This window comes from Tursiops truncatus, chromosome 7 (genome assembly GCF_011762595.2).
Source record: "Tursiops truncatus isolate mTurTru1 chromosome 7, mTurTru1.mat.Y, whole genome shotgun sequence".
NCBI lineage: Eukaryota > Metazoa > Chordata > Mammalia > Artiodactyla > Delphinidae > Tursiops > Tursiops truncatus.
Genome location: NC_047040.1, coordinates 54,321,321 through 54,340,553, shown reverse-complemented (window position 1 = coordinate 54,340,553; position 19,233 = coordinate 54,321,321). Strand labels below are relative to the sequence as shown.

Below are 19,233 nucleotides of genomic sequence, written 5' to 3'. Positions count from 1 at the left end.
CTCTTCAACTTAAAAAACACAGTGTTTTATATTTTAGACTGAATTCAGAATAGAATACTGCAACTGCTAAGTTTCAACATATCAACTTAGTTACACATTATAACATATTCTTCAGAAGACTTCAAAAATACCAATAATTTCACTACATAAGACAGACAACAGATAAATACAAATGATCCATCTACAACCAAAGCAAGATGATGAAGACAACTGTCATCTTTCCAAGATTTATAGAGCAGTCATGTACCTTGGACGGGTGGAGCTTCTGGTTCTTCAGGGGTAGGAACTGACACTTTCTCTTCTGTGATGACTTCCTTGGGAACTTCAGGCACTTTAAAGATATTGATTTTGTTTACTATTAAGAATTTAGAAGGTGTATAAGATACTGCAAAGAGCAGGCAAAGAATACATGGGAAAGTACTTCATCTTATAAGACTGTGGGGAAACTGGCTTTGGAGGCAAGGCACTCTTTTTTATAAATGAGTCTTGGCAGCCTTCTTCATTTATTTCTCTTCCTCTGTGTACCCTTAAGTGTAGATGTTCTCCACTGGTCTACTTTGATGCTTTGAAAAATTGGCTCTACATTCTTTGAGCAATCACTCCTGCACTCTCAACTCTTATTTCCGTGGTGATAACTTCTAGATCTACATCTCCAGCCCTGATCTCCTTCCTAAGTTCCAGATGCATGTTCCCAACTTCCATACTTGAAAAGTGAACAATATATTTACTATCTTCTTTCTAATATTAATTTAGTTTGGGGACCCAATGAACCATCCTCATGGCTTAGCTTCAACCCTTACAATCATCTTGGGCTCCTCTATTTCCCTAATTGCTTTGAGAATAGACACCAACTCAATCTCCACCTCTCTTAAATCCAATCTCCTTCTCCATCTCTATCACCACTGATCTTGTCCAATTTTTGAAGACCTTAAGTAACTGCAGTGGCTCTTTTCTATTATCATCCTTTTCTAAGAGTTTGAACTGCGGCCGGTTATCTGAAGCCCAACTCCTTTTAATTTATACACCGCTGAAGCTTCCTATTGCCCACAGACTAAAGTACATGCCTTATACTGGCATTCAAAGAACTCCAAAATATGACTGTCATCTTTATATCCAGCCTTATCTCTCAGGATAGGCTGGATTTCTCCTACTTGTCTGTCTCATTTTCTCTCTTTGTCTTCATTATTTCCCCCTTTTTTTCTGTAAAATTTGTTTTTGCATATACTTATACTTCAGTAATTTTTGCTCTAAGAACTACTATTAAGATGTGCAGACAGCATTCAGAGAAATACATATTTTTTTCTTCATGGTAGGTACCTTTTTTTCGCCGGACTTCTGGTTTTTTGGTAACAGGCACAGGTTCCTTCTTTACCGGAACAAGTTTCTTGGGCAGCTCAGACACTTTGAAGATATTAGTTTTATTTTTAAAAGAATATTTAAAGACATTGAAAAAAATGTTAAGAGTAAAGAAACTATAATTAACAGAGCAGCATTAAAATTAATGAAAGCAAAATAAGGACATTTTTGTCCCTAACAATGAAGACAACTTATTGGATTCCACTTTAAGATATCAGAGTACTTTAAAAAAAATTATGATGTCAATGATTATGTGAATACCTTTAACTTCTGGTGTTTCTGGCTTCTTAACAGTTGGGACTTTCTTCACTGGGACAACTTTCTTTGCCATCTCAGGTACTTTAAAGATATTAGTAGCGTTTAATAATATAAAATTGCAAGATGCAATATGTACACATAAACTTGACAAGTCTGTTCAGCACTGTAACATACAGATGACAGTTCAACACGTAATACAGCACAATACAAAATAAGGAAAGAATGTCAAGTTTTAGACAGCACACAAAAATGAAGTAAATATTTATTTTACTGTAAGTACCTTTAGGTGGTGGAGGTTCTGCTTTTTTGATGACAGGAACTTTCTTCTCTGGAACAATCTTCTTGGGCTCTTCAGGCACTTGAAAGATAGGAATTTCTTTTAGAGTCAGATGATTACAATGAAAAGTTTAATGCTATGAATAAATAAAAAAGATCACACATTTCTTTCCTATGCACATTGTTAAACTCTGTAGGACAAAAGTTTTATGTGTGCAATTGACTTTTGTTCTCGCCAATGAGGTCAAATGTTAAGGAAGGAGACAGAAGACAGATTTTACCTTAAATAAGATATATAATAGACATAAAAATCAAATGATGTATTTTCCCATTCAATGAATCCTGTCTTGTACCTGCCGGAGGTGGGGCTTCTGGTTCCTTCTCTTCTGCAACAGGAACTGGCTCTTCCTCTTCAGGAGCAATTTCTACAGGTTCTTCATATACTTGAAAGATATAGTTAATTTTAGTTGAATGTGTGGAACAATATTCTAAAATGCATAAAATGCAACACACAATAAATAGTCATCTTGATTTCTTCCCTTGTTTCTATTAATATCGTTTCTTGTTTTTGTTAAGATGAAATCCATCTTGTTTGACTGATTTCTGTTTCTATTGATTTGAATGCTTGAAAAGCCCTTTTGGTGTTTAATGTTATTTATAGTCATTAGTTTTCCTGTCCTACTTTGTGTGCATTAGAGAAGCTTTGTTGAAACACCTTATGATGGCCAGTGTAGATACCACTGACTGATGACTCAAAATAGATTTGAGATTGGAGCTAATTAAGAATAGTGAAGTAAGACAAATAATTAAAGGACAGAAAATGACCAAGAGATATTGAATTAGAAAAGAAGAGGAACAAGGCTTAAATTAAAAACAGTCATAAGTGGTAAGCTCATAAATGGCATTACCTATACCTTCTGGAGGAGGGGACTCTACTTTCTCGGGAACAGGGACGACTGGTTTCTCTTCTAAGACAGGTTTCTTTGGTACCTCTGGCACTTAAAAGATATGAGTTGGTTTTACTTCTGGGTAGTTGAGAAGTACATGAAATTTATACCATATCTAGTTCACATCTAGTTCAAATAACCCAAGGAGAGATCCAAGAACAAAATTCACGATTAGGCCAGTGATCTGTTCTTGGATCCACATAGTGGGAAGACAATGTAGCCTATTAAGATTAACAAAACCATGTTAGTAAACTCTTCTAATACTTATAACAGATGTACCAGTTTTTTTTTTAGTGATGCTATTTAAAAACATTTAAAACCCTAAACATCCAATAGTAGGTTTGTAGTTTTTAATATAAGATGTTTGACAAACAAAAGGGTTTCCTATAGTAAGTGACTTTTGAGACCAAGAGTGAGTGCTTTTCTACAGAATCTCATTAGTAACATGTACCTTTAGCTGGTGGGACTTCGGGCTTTTTGGGAACAGCTACTTTCTTTTCTGGAAGGACTTCTTTTGGAACTTCAGGCACTTAAAAGATATTAGTATTTTAACATTATGAAGAATCACTTGTAAATGCTCATCACATTTACACAGAGCAAAACACTTTTCAAGAGATAAAGGCTGTATCCACCTCCATGAAACAGTGGATAGTTACAAGTACCTTTAGCAGGTGGGACTTCTGGTTTTTTGGGAACCACTGGAGGCACTTTCTTTTCAGGAACAACTTCCTTGGGCACCTCAGGCACTTTAAAAGACATTAGTAGTAATTAGCTCATAGTTTCAATGACATATGGAAATCATTAAGCGGAGCAGCAGAACATAGCTTTTTAACGACAGACATTTTTCTGTAGGAAGCAGTGGCAGTGGGAAATACCTTTCGCTGGTGGTGGTTCAGGTTTCTTGGCAATGACGGCAGGTGGTTTCTTTTCTGGGACAGGTTTCTTAGGTGGCACGGTCACTAAAGATATTAGAATTTATGTTTTAGAATCAGTGAAGAAGAGTGAGAAACAAGAGAAAAGCCCATAATGCCCAGAAGTTTTGTGACAAGAAGAGCTAAGATTGGCAAAGGCAACCTAGCAGCTGGCCAGTACCTTTTGGAGGAGGAACAGGCTCTGGCTCTTCCACGACTTCAGCTGGAGGCTCTTCTGGGGCAGTTTCCTCAGGCTCCTCATGCACTTTAAAGACACAAGCTCATTTTAATGCTAGAATTGACTAAAGTATATGAAATATTTTGCAAAAAGATTTTTACAGCACTAAGAAGAGACTTTTTCTTTTTAAAAATACTGGTTTGGAGAGTTTCATGATTACCTGCTGGGGGAGGACTTTCCGGTTTGGGAGGAATAGCTTCAGGCACCTTCTTTTCTGGGACAGCTGCCTTTGGCACCTCGGGTACTTTAAAGAGATTAGTATTTTCATGATTAGCCAGAGTAAAAACAAACAAACAGTGTCAAACATAGCAACATGGAGGTGGCTACCTTTGGCTGGTGGGACTTCTGGCTTTTTAGGAGGCATCACATGTACTTTCTTCTCAGGGACAACTTCCTTGGGAGCCTCAGGCACTTAAGAAATATTAGTAAAATTACATTTAGGAGTTATGAGACCACTAGATCAAAATGTTTTTGAGAGCAGAAGAGTTTTATCTTCTTAAATCCAAGGTGAGTGACAGCTACCTGTAACAGGTGGGACTTCTGGCTTTTTAGGAGGCATCACAGGCACCTTCTTTTCAGGGACAACTTCCTTGGGAGCCTCAGGCACTTAAAAGATATTAGTAAATTATACTTAGGAGTTATAAGATCACTGGAACAAATATTTTCCAGAGAAGAAGAGTTATGTCTTTTTAAGCCTAAGATCAGTGACAAATACCTTCAGCAGGTGGGACTTCTGGCTTTTTAGGAGGCATCACAGGCACCTTCTTTTCAGGGACAACTTCCTTGGGAGTCTCAGGCACTTAAAAGATATTAGTAAAATTACACTTAGAAGTTATGAGATCACTAGAACAAATTACTTTCAAGAGCAGAAGAGCTATGCCTTTTTAGGCCTAAGGTTTGTGAAAAATACCTGTAAGAGGTAGGACTTCTGGCTTTTTAGGAGGTGCTTCTGGTGCTTTCTTTTCAAGGACAACTTCTTTGGGAACCTCAGGCACTTAAAAGATATTAGTAAATTAAACTTAGGAGTTATAAGATCACTGGAACAAATATTTTCCAGAGAAGAAGAGTTATGTCTTTTTAAGACTAAGATCAGCGACAAATACCTTCAGCAGGTGGGACTTCTGGCTTTTTAGGAGGCATCACAGGCACCTTCTTTTCAGGGACAACTTCCTTGGGAGCTTCGGGCACTTAAGAGATGTTAGTAAAATTACACTTAGTAGTTATGAGATCACTGGAACAAACATTTTCAAGAGCAGAAGAACTATGCCTTTCTAAGCCTAAGGTTCATGACAAATACCTGTAACAGGTGGGACTTCTGGCTTTTTAGGAGGCATCACAGGTACTTTCTTCTCAGGGACAACTACCTTGGGAGCCTCAGGCACTTAAAAGATATTAATAAAATTACATTTGAAGTTATGTGACCACTAGATCAAAATGTTTTCGAGAGCAGAAGAGTTTTATCTTCTTAAATCTAAGGTGAGTGACAGCTACCTGTAACAGGTAGGACTTCTGGCTTTTTAGGAGGCATCACAGGCACCTTTTCAGGGACAACTTCCTTGGGAGCCTCGGGCACTTAAAAGATATTAGTAAAATTACATTTAGTAATTATGAGACCAATGGAACAAACATTTTCAAGAGCAAAAGAGTTATGTCTTTTTAAGCCTAAGGTTCATGACAAATACCTGTAACAGGTGGGACTTTTGGCTTTTTAGGAGGCATCACAGGTACTTTCTTTTCAGGGACAACTTCTTTTGGAGCCTCAGGTACTTAAAAGATATTAGTAAATTTACATCTAGTAGCTATGTGACCACTAGAACAAAATATTTTCAAGAGAAGAGTTTTATCTTCTTAAATCTAAGGTGAATGACAGGTACCTGTAATAGGTGGGGCTTCCAGCTGTTTAGGAGGTGCCACTGGTGCTTTCTTTTCAGGGACAATTTCTTGAGGAACTTCAGGCACTTAAAAGATATTAGTAGTTTTATGCTTAGCTTAAAGAGATCAATGGACTAAAAGTATTTCCAAGAGCACAGGAGGCATTTCTTCTATAGAATAAAGACTGGGGTGAAAAATACCTGAAACTGGTGGGACTTCTGGTTTTTTGGGCGGTGCCTTAGGAACTTTCTTTTCTGGGACAACTTCTTGAGGAACTTCAGGCACTTGAAAGATATTAGTAGTTTTACGGTTAGGTTAATGAAGAGCAATGAACTAAAATCATTCTCAAAAACTCAAGAGACATTTCTTCTGCAGAATGATATCTGGGCCAACATGTACCTGTGACAGGTGGGGCTTCCGGTTTTTTGGGCGGTGCCTTGGGAACTTTCTTTTCTGGGACAACTTCTTGAGGAACTTCAGGCACTTGAAAGATATTAGTAGTTTTACGGTTAGGTTAATGAAGAGCAACGAACTAAAATCATTCTCAAAAACTCAAGAGACATTTCTTCTGCAGAGTGATGTCTGGGCCAACATGTACCTGTGACAGGTGGGGCTTCCGGTTTTTCGGGTGGTGCCTTGGGAACTTTCTTTTCTGGGACAACTTCTTGAGGAACTTCAGGCACTTGAAAGATATTAGTAGTTTTACGGTTAGGTTAATGAAGAGCAACGAACTAAAATCATTCTCAAAAACTCAAGAGACATTTCTTCTGCAGAGTGATGTCTGGGCCAACATGTACCTGTGACAGGTGGGGCTTCCGGTTTTTCGGGTGGTGCCTTAGGAACTTTCTTTTCTGGGACAACTTCTTGAGGAACTTCAGGCACTTGAAAGATATTAGTAGTTTTATGGTTAGGTTAATGAAGAGCAACGAACTAAAATCATTCTCAAAAACTCAAGAGACATTTCTTCTGCAGAGTGATGTCTGGGCCAACATGTACCTGTGACAGGTGGGGCTTCCGGTTTTTTGGGCGGTGCCTTGGGAACTTTCTTTTCTGGGACAACTTCTTGAGGAACTTCAGGCACTTGAAAGATATTAGTAGTTTTACGGTTAGGTTAATGAAGAGCAATGAACTAAAATCATTCTCAAAAACTCAAGAGACATTTCTTCTGCAGAGTGATGTCTGGGCCAACATGTACCTGTGACAGGTGGGGCTTCCGGTTTTTTGGGCAGTGCCTTGGGAACTTTCTTTTCTGGGACAACTTCTTGAGGAACTTCAGGCACTTGAAAGATATTAGTAGTTTTACGGTTAGGTTAATGAAGAGCAATGGACTAAAATCATTCTCAAAAAGTCAAGAGACATTTCTTCTGCAGAATGATATCTGGGCCAACATGTACCTGTGACAGGTGGGGCTTCCGGTTTTTTGGGCGGTGCTTTAAGAACTTTCTTTTCTGGGACAACTTCTTGGGGAACGTCAAGCACTTGAAAGATATTAGTAGTTTTACGGTTAGGTTAATGAAGAGCAACGAACTAAAATCATTCTCAAAAACTCAAGAGACATTTCTTCTGCAGAGTTATGTCTGGGCCAACATGTACCTGTGACAGGTGGGGCTTCCGGTTTTTTGGGCGGTGCCTTAGGAACTTTCTTTTCTGGGACAACTTCTTGAGGAACTTCAGGCACTTGAAAGATAGTAGTTTTATGGTTAGGTTAATGAAGAGCAATGAACTAAAATCATTCTCAAAAAGTCAAGAGACATTTCTTCTGCAGAATGATATCTGGGCCAACATGTACCTGTGACAGGTGGGGCTTCCAGTATTTTGGGTGGTGCCTTGGGAACTTTCTTTTCTGGGACAACTTCTTGAGCAGCTTTAGGTATTTGAAAGATATCAGCATTTTTAGAATTTGGGAACAGTGTAGGCATATGTTACAATATTCATGAAGAGGACAAGACAATATATATTCTTAACACAGCAGTGGGAATAAATACCTTTAGCAGGTGGGACTTCTGGTTTTTTGGGTACAGCCACTTTCTTTTCAGGTACAACTTCTTTAGGAACTTCAGGAACTTTGAAGATATTAGTAACTATTAGTTGAAACTATAAAATGGGAATATCGACAACACATTTGCCCAAGCAAGTATCATTTATGAAACTGGCGGACACTTCTAAACACTTTTTCCCAGTCCCCAAAACAGGAGACCAACAACACGGAAGGATAAATACCTTTAGCAGGTGGAGCTTCTGGCTTTTTAGGAGGAGCCACAGGCACTTTCTTCTCAGGGATGGCTTCCTTTGGCGGCACCTCAGGCACTTAAAAAATATTGGTAATTTGTGTTTAGAAAAGGTGGAAATAATGAACGACTATATCATGCAATCATACACCAAGATATATTCGATTACTGACAACTCTTCTTTCTTTAGAATTATATCGCCTTTATGTACTGGGATTTATACATATAATTTTTTTCTAGCTAAAATAGCAGTTATTTTTCTCCCTGGTATGTACAGCATTGTCATTACCTGCTGGGGGAGGACTTTCCGGTTTGGGAGGAATAGCTTCAGGCACCTTCTTTTCTGGGACAGCTGCCTTTGGCACCTCGGGTACTTTAAAGAGATTAGTATTTTCATGATTAGCCAGAGTAAAAACAAACAAACAGTGTCAAACATAGCAACATGGAGGTGGCTACCTTTGGCTGGTGGGACTTCTGGCTTTTTAGGAGGCATCACATGTACTTTCTTCTCAGGGACAACTTCCTTGGGAGCCTCAGGCACTTAAGAAATATTAGTAAAATTACATTTAGGAGTTATGAGACCACTAAATCAAAATGTTTTTGAGAGCAGAAGAGTTTTATCTTCTTAAATCCAAGGTGAGTGACAGCTACCTGTAACAGGTGGGACTTCTGGCTTTTTAGGAGGCATCACAGGCACCTTCTTTTCAGGGACAACTTCCTTGGGAGCCTCAGGCACTTAAAAGATATTAGTAAATTATACTTAGGAGTTATAAGATCACTGGAACAAATATTTTCCAGAGAAGAAGAGTTATGTCTTTTTAAGCCTAAGATCAGTGACAAATACCTTCAGCAGGTGGGACTTCTGGCTTTTTAGGAGGCATCACAGGCACCTTCTTTTCAGGGACAACTTCCTTGGGAGTCTCAGGCACTTAAAAGATATTAGTAAAATTACATTTAGCAGTTATGAGATCACTGGAACAAATTATTTTCAAGAGCAGAAGAGCTATGCCTTTTTAGGCCTAAGGTTTGTGACAAATACCTGTAAGAGGTAGGACTTCTGGCTTTTTAGGAGGTGCCACTGGTGCTTTCTTTTCAGGGAAAACCTCTTTGGGAGCCTCAGGCACTTTGAAGATATTAGTACATTTACATTTGAGTCATGAGGATCAACACAGACAAGAATCACATTTACACAGCAAAAGGACTTTCAAGGCTAGCAAGGCGGTTCTTTCCATAGCCCTCTCTATTCCCTCCTGAGGGGTTGTTAGGATGTACCTTTGACAGATAAAACTTCAGGCTTTTGGGGAGCATGCACTTTCTTCTCCCAGACAACTTCTTCGGGCACCTCAGGCACTTTAAAGATATTAATATTTTTACGTTTAGGAGTTACAAGAATCAATACAAACAGGAAATACATTTATACAGGAAAAGACATTTTTCCAAACTTCTAAGCTCCAGCAACATATACCTTCATCAGGAAGGGCTTCAGTCATTTCGAGACGAACCACATATGTTTTCTTTTCAGGGAAAATTTCTTGGGGAGCTTCAGGCACTTTAAGAAATCAGTATTTTAACATTTAGTGTTGCAAAGATCAGTAGGAACGGCAAAATATTTTCAAAGACTACAGGAGCTACTTCTTCTTGAACTTGACGGCATGGGGACTTGTACCTTTAACTGATGGAGGTTCTCTTTTTTTGGAAGGAACTCTTTTTGCAGGAACACCTTCTTGAGCAGCTTCAGGCACTTTAAAGACATTAGTATTTCACATTTAGGAGTTAAAATGATTAATGAAAACAATAACCACAATATGTTAGCAAATGTAGTTTTTTAGAAGTTTCTTCTCTGCCTATTCTCCCCTTGCCCCACCAATCAACTAAGTTGAATGGGATTAGCAGCATCCTTGAGAAGATGCGCTCACCCTTCTCTAGCAACTAGTGGAGGTCCTATGGCCCTGTAGACCCTCCTTATGAAGTATTTGTTGAATGAACACTTTTAATAGGAGGGTTTTCTGTTTTGATAGGAACAGTCACACATATTTTCTTTTGAGAGGGAACTTCTTGTGGAGCTTCTGGTGCTTTAAAGATATTAGTATATTTACATTTAGGAGTTAGGAAGAACATTAGAAACACATAGTTTTAAGAACCGAAGACAATTTCTTCAGTATCTGTTCAGAGGTGACAGGTACCTTTCACAGGTGGAGGTTCTGCCTCTTTAGGAACATCCTCAGATACTTTCATTTCAGGAGCCACTTCTTGCACAGCTTCAGCTACTTTGAAGATATTAGTATTATATTATACTTAGAGGTTAAGGGATCAGTGGAGACATTAATGACATTGACTGAACCAAAGTGACTTTTATGTCTACAAGGGTGCTTCCTTCAAGAACTGGATGAGGTACAAAGTCTTGAAGAAAGGAATCAAATCTTGTCTTTGTTTATTATTCCCCAGCTCCCCAGCACCATGCACATAGTAGGCATTTGTTAAATAAATGAAGGAAGGAATGATAGAATGAATGATACCTTTAGTGGAAGGTGTTTCAATTCCAGGGGGAGCAGCTATGAGTATTTCCTTTACAGGGACAACTTCTTGAGGTGATTCAAGCACTTTAAAGATATGAATTCATTGTACTTCAGAGTGATGAAGAGCAATGAAAAGTTTTAGTCAAAACCCCACCTACAGGAATGTCCCAGACTGGGTGACCTCCCTGCTCCCCAAATCTGATTCTTTGGTAAAAGTATGAATACTTGGGGCTTCCCTGATGGCACAGTGGTTGAGAGTCCGCCTGCCGATGCAGGGGACGCGGGTTCGTGCCCCGGTCCGGGAAGATCCCACATGCCGCGGAGCGGCTGGGCCCATGAGCCATGGCTGCTGAGCCTGCGCGTCCGGAGCCTGTGCTCCGCAACGGGAGAGGCCACAACAGTGAGAGGCCTGCGTACCGCAAAAAAAAAAAAAAAAAAAAAAAAAGTATGAATACTTGATTATCGGGAGCTGTTTTCTTGGTCACCTCAATATTAGTAATTTTATTTCTTTGAATGGTAGATACATAGGAACTGAGATAAAAATTTACCTTTAAGTGAAAAAAACTGATTTTTAAATAATTAACAATGTACCTTTTGCTATTAGCTTGAAGAGGATAAAACAGCTCCTTACCTGGATTGGCTTTATTTTGTACCCTCACCTTAGGCACTTTATTTTATTTTATTTTTGGCTGCATCAAGCGGCTTGCAGGATCTGAGTTCCCTGACCAGGGGATCGAACCCATGTTCCCTGCAGTGGAAGCATGGAGTCTTAACCACTGGACCCCCAGGGAAGTCCCTTAGGCACTTTAAAAAGGTGATTGTTTTTCAAGTAAAGGAGGAAGGAGAACAACTAAAATATTTCAGACAGAGAAAATATTGTCAAAATGTTCAGATATTCTTTAAATTACAGAATATCATGGGTATTGTGACGAATTTTTGGAGAGGTTTTAAAACATTCTCATCTGTTGATTTATCTGAAAATATTCAAAATGAGAAAACGTAGGACTCTTTAAAAATAAAAGACAATGAGAGGAGCAAATAAATATTCAGGGCAGAATTCCAACTTTAACTGGTTTTGGTTTTAACTGCCCTGGTTTTAGAAGGCTCTCGAGTAGAGATGATATTACAGATAGAACAGTTCCACAGTGAATTTAATATTTTATTTTCCTTAAGTCATGGTTTTCTAAAAATATTTCTATGATATTTAAGTCTTAGGCGAATTCAGTTATTTCAAAATTATTAGCTTGTTTTTGGTAGTAAGTTTATTTTAATAGAAGAGCAATTCAACAGGTAGTTGTATTATATCCTGGAATTTCAACCCCATGGAGTGTTTGAATTACTAACCTATAGTCTACAGCCAAGCACCTCTGTCATTTTACGGCACTGATTTCTGCTTTAGAGCACTGTGGGGTGAGCCTATTCAGTCTAGTTTCAGGGATATAAATGTTATAGGTGATCTCTCATATAGATTTTTTTTTCTAGCTAGTCTGAATTTTATTTTTTAAGGAAACAGCAATAGCTATTTCCATCTGGGTCACATCTGCACATTATATGTATATATATTTTCCCTGGAGGGCTCATAGATAAAATTGATAGCCCAAGCATCTCCATGTGTATAAAGTTATGGACTTTTCCCCCTAATGACTCATGGGGACATGTATATACCCAGTCGAGCTGCTACTTTGGGGGACCCACTTCTCTGAAGTGATCTCCCTGGTATCATCTGGAGCTTTAGAGGTATTAGTATTTTTACACGTGGTGAGTACAACTACAGTCATGAGATAAGAAAGTCAACCTTCTTCTGGCTTGTACCTTTTGGTGGTGATATTTTTCTTCTTTTGGTAACAGGAGGTTGTCTCTCTGGAACATCTTCCTTGGAGACTTCCAACTCTTTAAAGATATTAGTATTTTTTAATTGAGAAAGGCAAAGACATGAAGACATGACTTACAAAGAAAGTTAGGGATATTAGCAGATATTATAACCTTTAATTAGAAATTTTATTTTTGTTCTAATGTTTATTCATTATATGAGTGGGATTTGACTTTTTAGGAGCAAGTCATAGATAGTTCCTTGTCTTGGGTACATTAGGGACACTAAAGATATTAGTATTTTAGCATTAGAGGTCATGAAAATCTACACAAAGCAGTGAACATATTTTGCAGACTGATGAAGAAAGGTTTTCTTATTTAGATTATCGTAACTAAGAATTATACCTTCAGTTGGAAGATGCTCTGGAATATTGGGAACAGCCTCAGGTAACTCCGCCTCTGGAAATACTTCTCTGGTTGTATCAGGCTCTTTAAAGATATTAGTAGGTTTACACTTAGAAGTTATAAAAACAGTAGATTATATAACATGCAATTTTTGAGTCTTGAAGCCAAAGATATTCATCCAAGTTTGATGTTGTTGGAATGTACCTTTAGTTGCTGGTGTTTGTCTCTTTTTAGGAATAGTCACATATATCTTGTCCTCTGGAACAACTTTCTTGAGTGATTCAGGCACTTAAAAGATACGAGTATAGTTATATTTATAAATGGTGAAGGAAAGTATTGAGCTTTTAAAATGAGCCAAAAATAAATTTTCTTCACTGGGTCATTGGTATTATATACCTTTTGCTACTTTGGTTTTTGTCTTTTGAGGATGAGTCACAGGTACTTTTTCTTCTGGAGATGATTCTTCAGATACTTCATAAACTTTAAAGATGTTAGTATTTACACAATTAGGGGCATTTCAAGGTGGATGAAGAATAGTGTTAAGAAAAACATAATACATAATACACATCGATAACTCAAATGACTAGTACTACATAGATGCAAATTAGTGACAATAACACACTGGCTAGGAAAAAGCCTCATTCCCAGTTTTATGATATAGGACTTTTCAGCATTTCTTTATGATCATGATGGTAAAATTGAGGAATTCACTGGTCAGGGACTAGTATATAATTCTTTTACTTTGTCTGCAGAAAGATACTGGTAAAATTTCCCTATTGTTGTTAATTTTTATGGATTTTTTTTCTTAAGGAACAGGGTTGATGTTGAGTTGCACATCAAGAATTCTCCAATATTTGACTTACTGGAAATTCATCCAAGTCTTTTCCTGTTCCAGGAAACTAGTTATCTACATTTTCAAACCAAATCTAGTCTATGGCTTCATATTCAATATGAATGTGAAAACTATTCAGAGATTGGAAGAAGAAAAGAAAAATAAGAATGATTGAATATTTGGAAAATAAGGCAACTGAAAAATAAAGATTTCTCCAGATTTCAGAAAGGAAGACTGGCTGATAATAATAACCAAACTCAAGTATAGAAAGGATATTCAAAGGTGGGAGTCATCATATATTTTTATCCAAACCTATTATCATAGGGTGACAAAAATTGTATTTAAATTTTACATTCAAATAAATGGAAGGATATCTTGACTGCTGGCATTTTCACTATTCAGATTATTAAACAGTATTCTATTCAGAATATTTTTTTACTCATATTATTTTACTCTTCAAATTAATTCATTATAATTTTGCATGAAGGCAAAACCAAAAATGGCTTGAGAATTCTTTTGAGGTTCTAATGGCCTCATAAATCTATGGGTATTTGAATAGCACTGCTAAAATGTTTACAACAATTGTTGCAAAGAGTAAAAAATACTAATGCTGAAGTATTTTGATTCTACATATCCAAGTAAAATATTATCATCAAGTTAAAGAAAGTTGCCTTATGGTCTGAGAAAATGAATTGCTGAAAAGCAGAAGACATTTGTACACAGAACAGGTTAACAAGACAATGACAAATTCAACAAGACAAATGACTTTTCTAAAATTGGGCAACGGTATACGTGCAGGTCTCTTTATTTTTTAAATTGGTGAGGAAATATAACTTGTCTGAGGCTAATAGTCATTCAAATTATCTAATTTTAGCCAAATATTTTTGGCATGTTAGGATTTTACAAGATATTAGTATATTTACTTTTAAAAGCTATGAAGACAAACACAGACGAACCAAAGAGAACCACCAGTTTTTCTACACTCACTGTACATCGTTGCATCTTCAGAAAGAACTATGGGTGATATTTCTTCTTGAATACTTTTCTTAGGCACCTCAGGAACTTCAAAGATATTAGTATATTAATTGTAATAAATACCAAATATAAGATATTAAGAATATAAAGAAACAAAAGACAAATATTTACATCACTCACATTCACTTTAAACCATGAATAACTAAACATAGAGTTATTTCATGTTGTGATTAGTATCAGTGTATACCTTTAGCTGGTGGAACTTCAGGCTTTTTAGGAACAGCTTCACGAACTTTTTCTTCTGGAACGATTTTCTTGGGTACTTCAGGTGCTTTAAAGATATTTGTTTTATTTTAAAAAATTGCATCATTGGGTGTAAAATATCAAGACAAAAAGGGGCATCTAACAAGGATAATGTCAAAAATCCCCAAATTATAAGTCATCTAAACACACAATCAATGCATCTCTCTAGACGGCCTTGTTGAGTTGTTGATTTGTCATATTAGAAGGACTTTGTCCTGTGGATACAACATCATTTTCTATTGTCACTTGGAACATGTTTATTTGTTTCCAAAGCTACTTGAAAATAGCCTCCAAAATGAATTATTTTTGAAAAAGAAGTTGGGGGGGGTCAATATTTAAATATTGCTTAAGAAGAGGATCAGTACAAATAAAACCAACTTTTAGGCTTAGGCCTGTGTTCCCAGAGGGTAGTCACAAAAGGGAGGATTATGTTACGGGACATAAATTGAAGTTTACATAATTCAGCCATTTTGTGGAGTTGCGGGGAGAAAAATCTCTCTCTCTTTCTTCTCATAATAAATGAATAAAAGGGAGTTTTGTATTAGTGGCGAATCAGCAAAGGCAGATACCTTTAGCTGGTGAAACTTTGGGCTCTTCAGGAACATGTACTTTTTCCTCTACCACAATTTTCTTGGGTACTTCAGGTACTTTGGAGACAGTAGTAATAGTTTCTTTTACTTTTAAACATTCATAAAGATTTTTTAACAAGTAGAGCATAATAGAAATGTAAAGACAGAAAAGAACATAGCCACAGTATAAAATACAGACATCACTTTATCGAATACATTACAGTTATTAAAATGAGTTGAATTTTGATAACAAATACAACAACAAAAATCCAAGGGAATTTCCCATGTAAGAATCATAAGAACTTGACAAGAAAAATGAATAAGACACCTTCAGCTGGTGCTTTCTGCTTGTTTTGGTGGAATAATTGATATTTTCTCTTCAGTGATAACATTCTTAAATGCTTCAGAGACTTAAAAATGTAAGTATATATTATTTATAAGCTACTGTTTTTCATTTTTACTGTGAAATTCAAGAGGTTTAAAAACTGAACAGGGCTTCCCTGGTGGCACAGTGATTAAGAATCTGCCTGCCAATGCAGGGGACACAGGTTTGAGCCCTGGTCCGGAAGATCCCACATGCCACGGAGCAACTAGCTCCGTGTGCCACAGCTACTGAGCCTGCGCTCTAGAGCCTGCGAGCCAAAACTACTGGGCCCACGTGCCACAACTACTGAAGCCCGCGCACCTAGAGCCTGTGCTCCACAACAAGAGAAGCAACCGCAATGAGAAGCCCACGCACAGCAACGAAGAGTAGCCCCCGCTCGCTGCAACTAGAGAAAGCCTGCGCAGCAGCGAAGACCCAACACAACCAAAAATAAAAAAAACAAAAAACAAAAACTGAACAAAGCAGGGACATTAAACACACAGTCACAATGTATTTATATTTACTAGGTCATTAAAATTAATAATTAACAGGAAAACAAGGATTTATCAATAAACAGGTGAGTGAATATATAATCAAAGAGTACCAAAGAAGGAAAACTGGGTTCACTGTTTGGTTAGTAGTGATACTGCTTTGGGTATTTTAAGTAGAACGTGACTTTCTTTTTTGATAGAACTTTCTTTAGCCCCTCACCCACTTTCAAGATATTAGTTTGTTTTAGACATTCCAGAAACACAAAACACAGAAGAAAAACATCAAGTAGAATTCAAACTTGTAAAGCAGCCAAGGTGCTACTATATGTAAAATTAGGTTAAGTAATTTTTCACCAATAAAATACCTTTAGCTGGTGGCTCTTTTCGAAGAACAACTTTAGTAGGTGGTTTTTTTGGAGGGATGATTTTCTCGGATATCTCAGGCCCTTTAAAGATATTGGTGTTTTGGTTTAGAATGAACTCCTGAAGTATCATGGCCCACGATGACTAAAATTAGTACAATGAGGGCTCATAAAATGCTTTCTCTATTCATATTTTAAAAATTTATACCACACTTACTTCCAAAAAAACTTGATTTTGCTAAATTTCATCTGTATTGTAAATTTACTGTGTATACTAAGCACACACACATTCCTTCATATTACACACATATTATTAATTTGTTCAAGAGCTGGAGTAGTCTTGCAGAGAATGTATTTGTACGTTTATCCTCAGAATATACTAGAATGCAGGTGCTACTACCACACTTCATTTCCTTCCTTAATGTTATTTCTCCTGAAAATATCATAAAATGGTGGAAGATTTGGAGAAGTAATTATCAGTTTGTGAACAGTTGACTGAAATGCTAACAAAGCAATGGTTCTTTTGCCTGGACAGTGAACTGAGGAGTTTCTTTCTCACTCAACTGATGACACTGGCCAGATATTTTGGTATGTATAACAATCACGTAACACTCTTACTTGGATTTAAAAAGGAATCCACAAATTCATACCGTGAATTATGTTATCTCCTTAGGTAAGTAGATATCAAACATTATTATCTTGTTGGCTAAAATTATACTCTGTGGTTAATCTCTACTCCATATCAAACATTGTTATCAAGTAGTTTAAACTCATGCTTAAAGTATTTCATGATTTTATCATGGAAAGTAAGTGGGTTTCTAATGTCCAAACTGAATATGAAATGTACTTTAAAAAAGAAGTTAGAGCAACATATAACAATTTGTAATATCTGCACAATTCCCTATACCTTTAGGTGGAGCTTTGGGTTTTTCATATACTTCCACTTCTTCAGCCTCTAAGACTTCTATTACCCTATGGACTTCTTCAACTTCGTGTACTTCTTCAGCTCTATACTCTTCTACTTTGAGGACTTCTTCAACCTCATGGAACTCTTCTTCTTCAAAGTATTCTTCAACCTCATGGAACTCTTTTTCACGAGCTTCTTCCACTTGTGCTTCCACTATTTCTAATTCTGCTCTTTCTTTTACTACTTCCTTTTTGTGGACAGCAACTGATATTTTTTCTTCAAGAACAGCTCTCCCTGAAAGAGTATCTATTTTAAGAGATCTATTTTTTTTAAACACAGCAGAAATGAAGACGTAAATTCAAAATATAAAAACAGCTGAGAAAGGCTTTCATGCAGCAACACGTGAAAATCAAAGATCTTCCCCAAGGTACCTTTAGCTGGGGGAACAGCTTCTCTTTTAGGCACAGGGACTTTCTTTTCAGGGACTTTCTTTTCTGGGACTTTCTTTTGAACTTCAGGCACTTTAAAGACATAGTTTTAATATTTGAGACTATCAAGAGCAAGATTCCATAGGCAAAAGACATCAAAAACGATCAAGACATGTAGACATAAACATCTTAATGAAAAAGATTATAAGAAAGTTCAGGTTAAAAAGAGATGTACCTTTGGCAGGAGGGGCCTCTTTTTTCTGAACAGGAACAGGTACTTTTTCTTCAGGAACCTTCTTTGGCACTTTAAAGATATGAGGCATTTCAGTTAGCTGACAATACTCAATGATAAACATGAAATAAAAACATCAGAAACAACATCAACATTACAAATAATCGAAGTCTAAGAAGTCACTCTATTGTAAAATTGGACACCAATTTTAGAGGCTATAAAGATATTTTTCCAAATCACTCATTTGTACTACCCACACCTTAGAAGAAGGTATGTCCACAAAGAACCTGTGCTATCCTTTTTTTTTTTTTCAAATAGCAGGAATTACCAATATTGGGCCTACTTCTACTATTTTTAATTTGATGAAGGCTTTTTTCAAGTGATTACCATCATAGAGTACTTAAGCCTTGATACAGGTGTCACGTTCTGCTGGGCACTATCGTGTCTGCTGAGGATGTCTATTGCAATAGGGACAGCATAACTTAATCAATTAGGAGTGCTACTGAAGCATTAACCTAATTAGGAACAATGAGAGATAGACGTTTTCTAATAACCTTGAATGCTCTGGCCAGATATTACAAAAGGGACACGAGGCTCTTTAAAATAATTATTATCTAAGCATTAGAACAGATAACCCCCCTCCATAAAATAACACAGTAGACATAATTATTATAATAATTCCACGAGAAAATTCGACTTATGTAATGGAATAAAATCTAGGAATGGAATGTTGGGAAGAAGGATCCATTGTAATGTATATAAGTATAGAGAGATGTACTATTAACATTAAAATTCTCAGCTATTTAAAATAAGAATATTCTGGAATAATTCACACACACGCACACACACACATAATCATTCATTAACATTCCAAAAAAGGCTAAAACAATCGAATGAATTATATTTGACAGGTTCTTAATCAATTTCATAAGTTTCCTATTTAAATGACTCTAA

The 19,233-nt window shown here is 36.8% G+C and overlaps 1 protein-coding gene across 1 annotated transcript in view; it reads right to left on the bottom strand.

Moving 5' to 3' along the window:
• The window catches only part of TTN (titin), a 281,892-nt gene that overhangs the window by 122,779 nt on the left and 139,880 nt on the right, over positions 1-19,233 (bottom strand). The window contains 18 exon segments of the mRNA XM_033859976.2: positions 1,895-1,972; positions 2,244-2,333; positions 2,805-2,888; positions 3,289-3,366; positions 3,500-3,583; positions 3,713-3,796; positions 3,930-4,013; positions 4,147-4,230; positions 5,090-5,173; positions 6,059-6,142; positions 8,376-8,459; positions 8,738-8,821; positions 8,931-9,014; positions 15,496-15,573; positions 16,716-16,796; positions 17,620-17,913; positions 18,051-18,140; positions 18,283-18,351. Of these exon segments, the coding sequence (XP_033715867.1) occupies positions 1,895-1,972; positions 2,244-2,333; positions 2,805-2,888; positions 3,289-3,366; positions 3,500-3,583; positions 3,713-3,796; positions 3,930-4,013; positions 4,147-4,230; positions 5,090-5,173; positions 6,059-6,142; positions 8,376-8,459; positions 8,738-8,821; positions 8,931-9,014; positions 15,496-15,573; positions 16,716-16,796; positions 17,620-17,913; positions 18,051-18,140; positions 18,283-18,351 (1,698 nt within the window).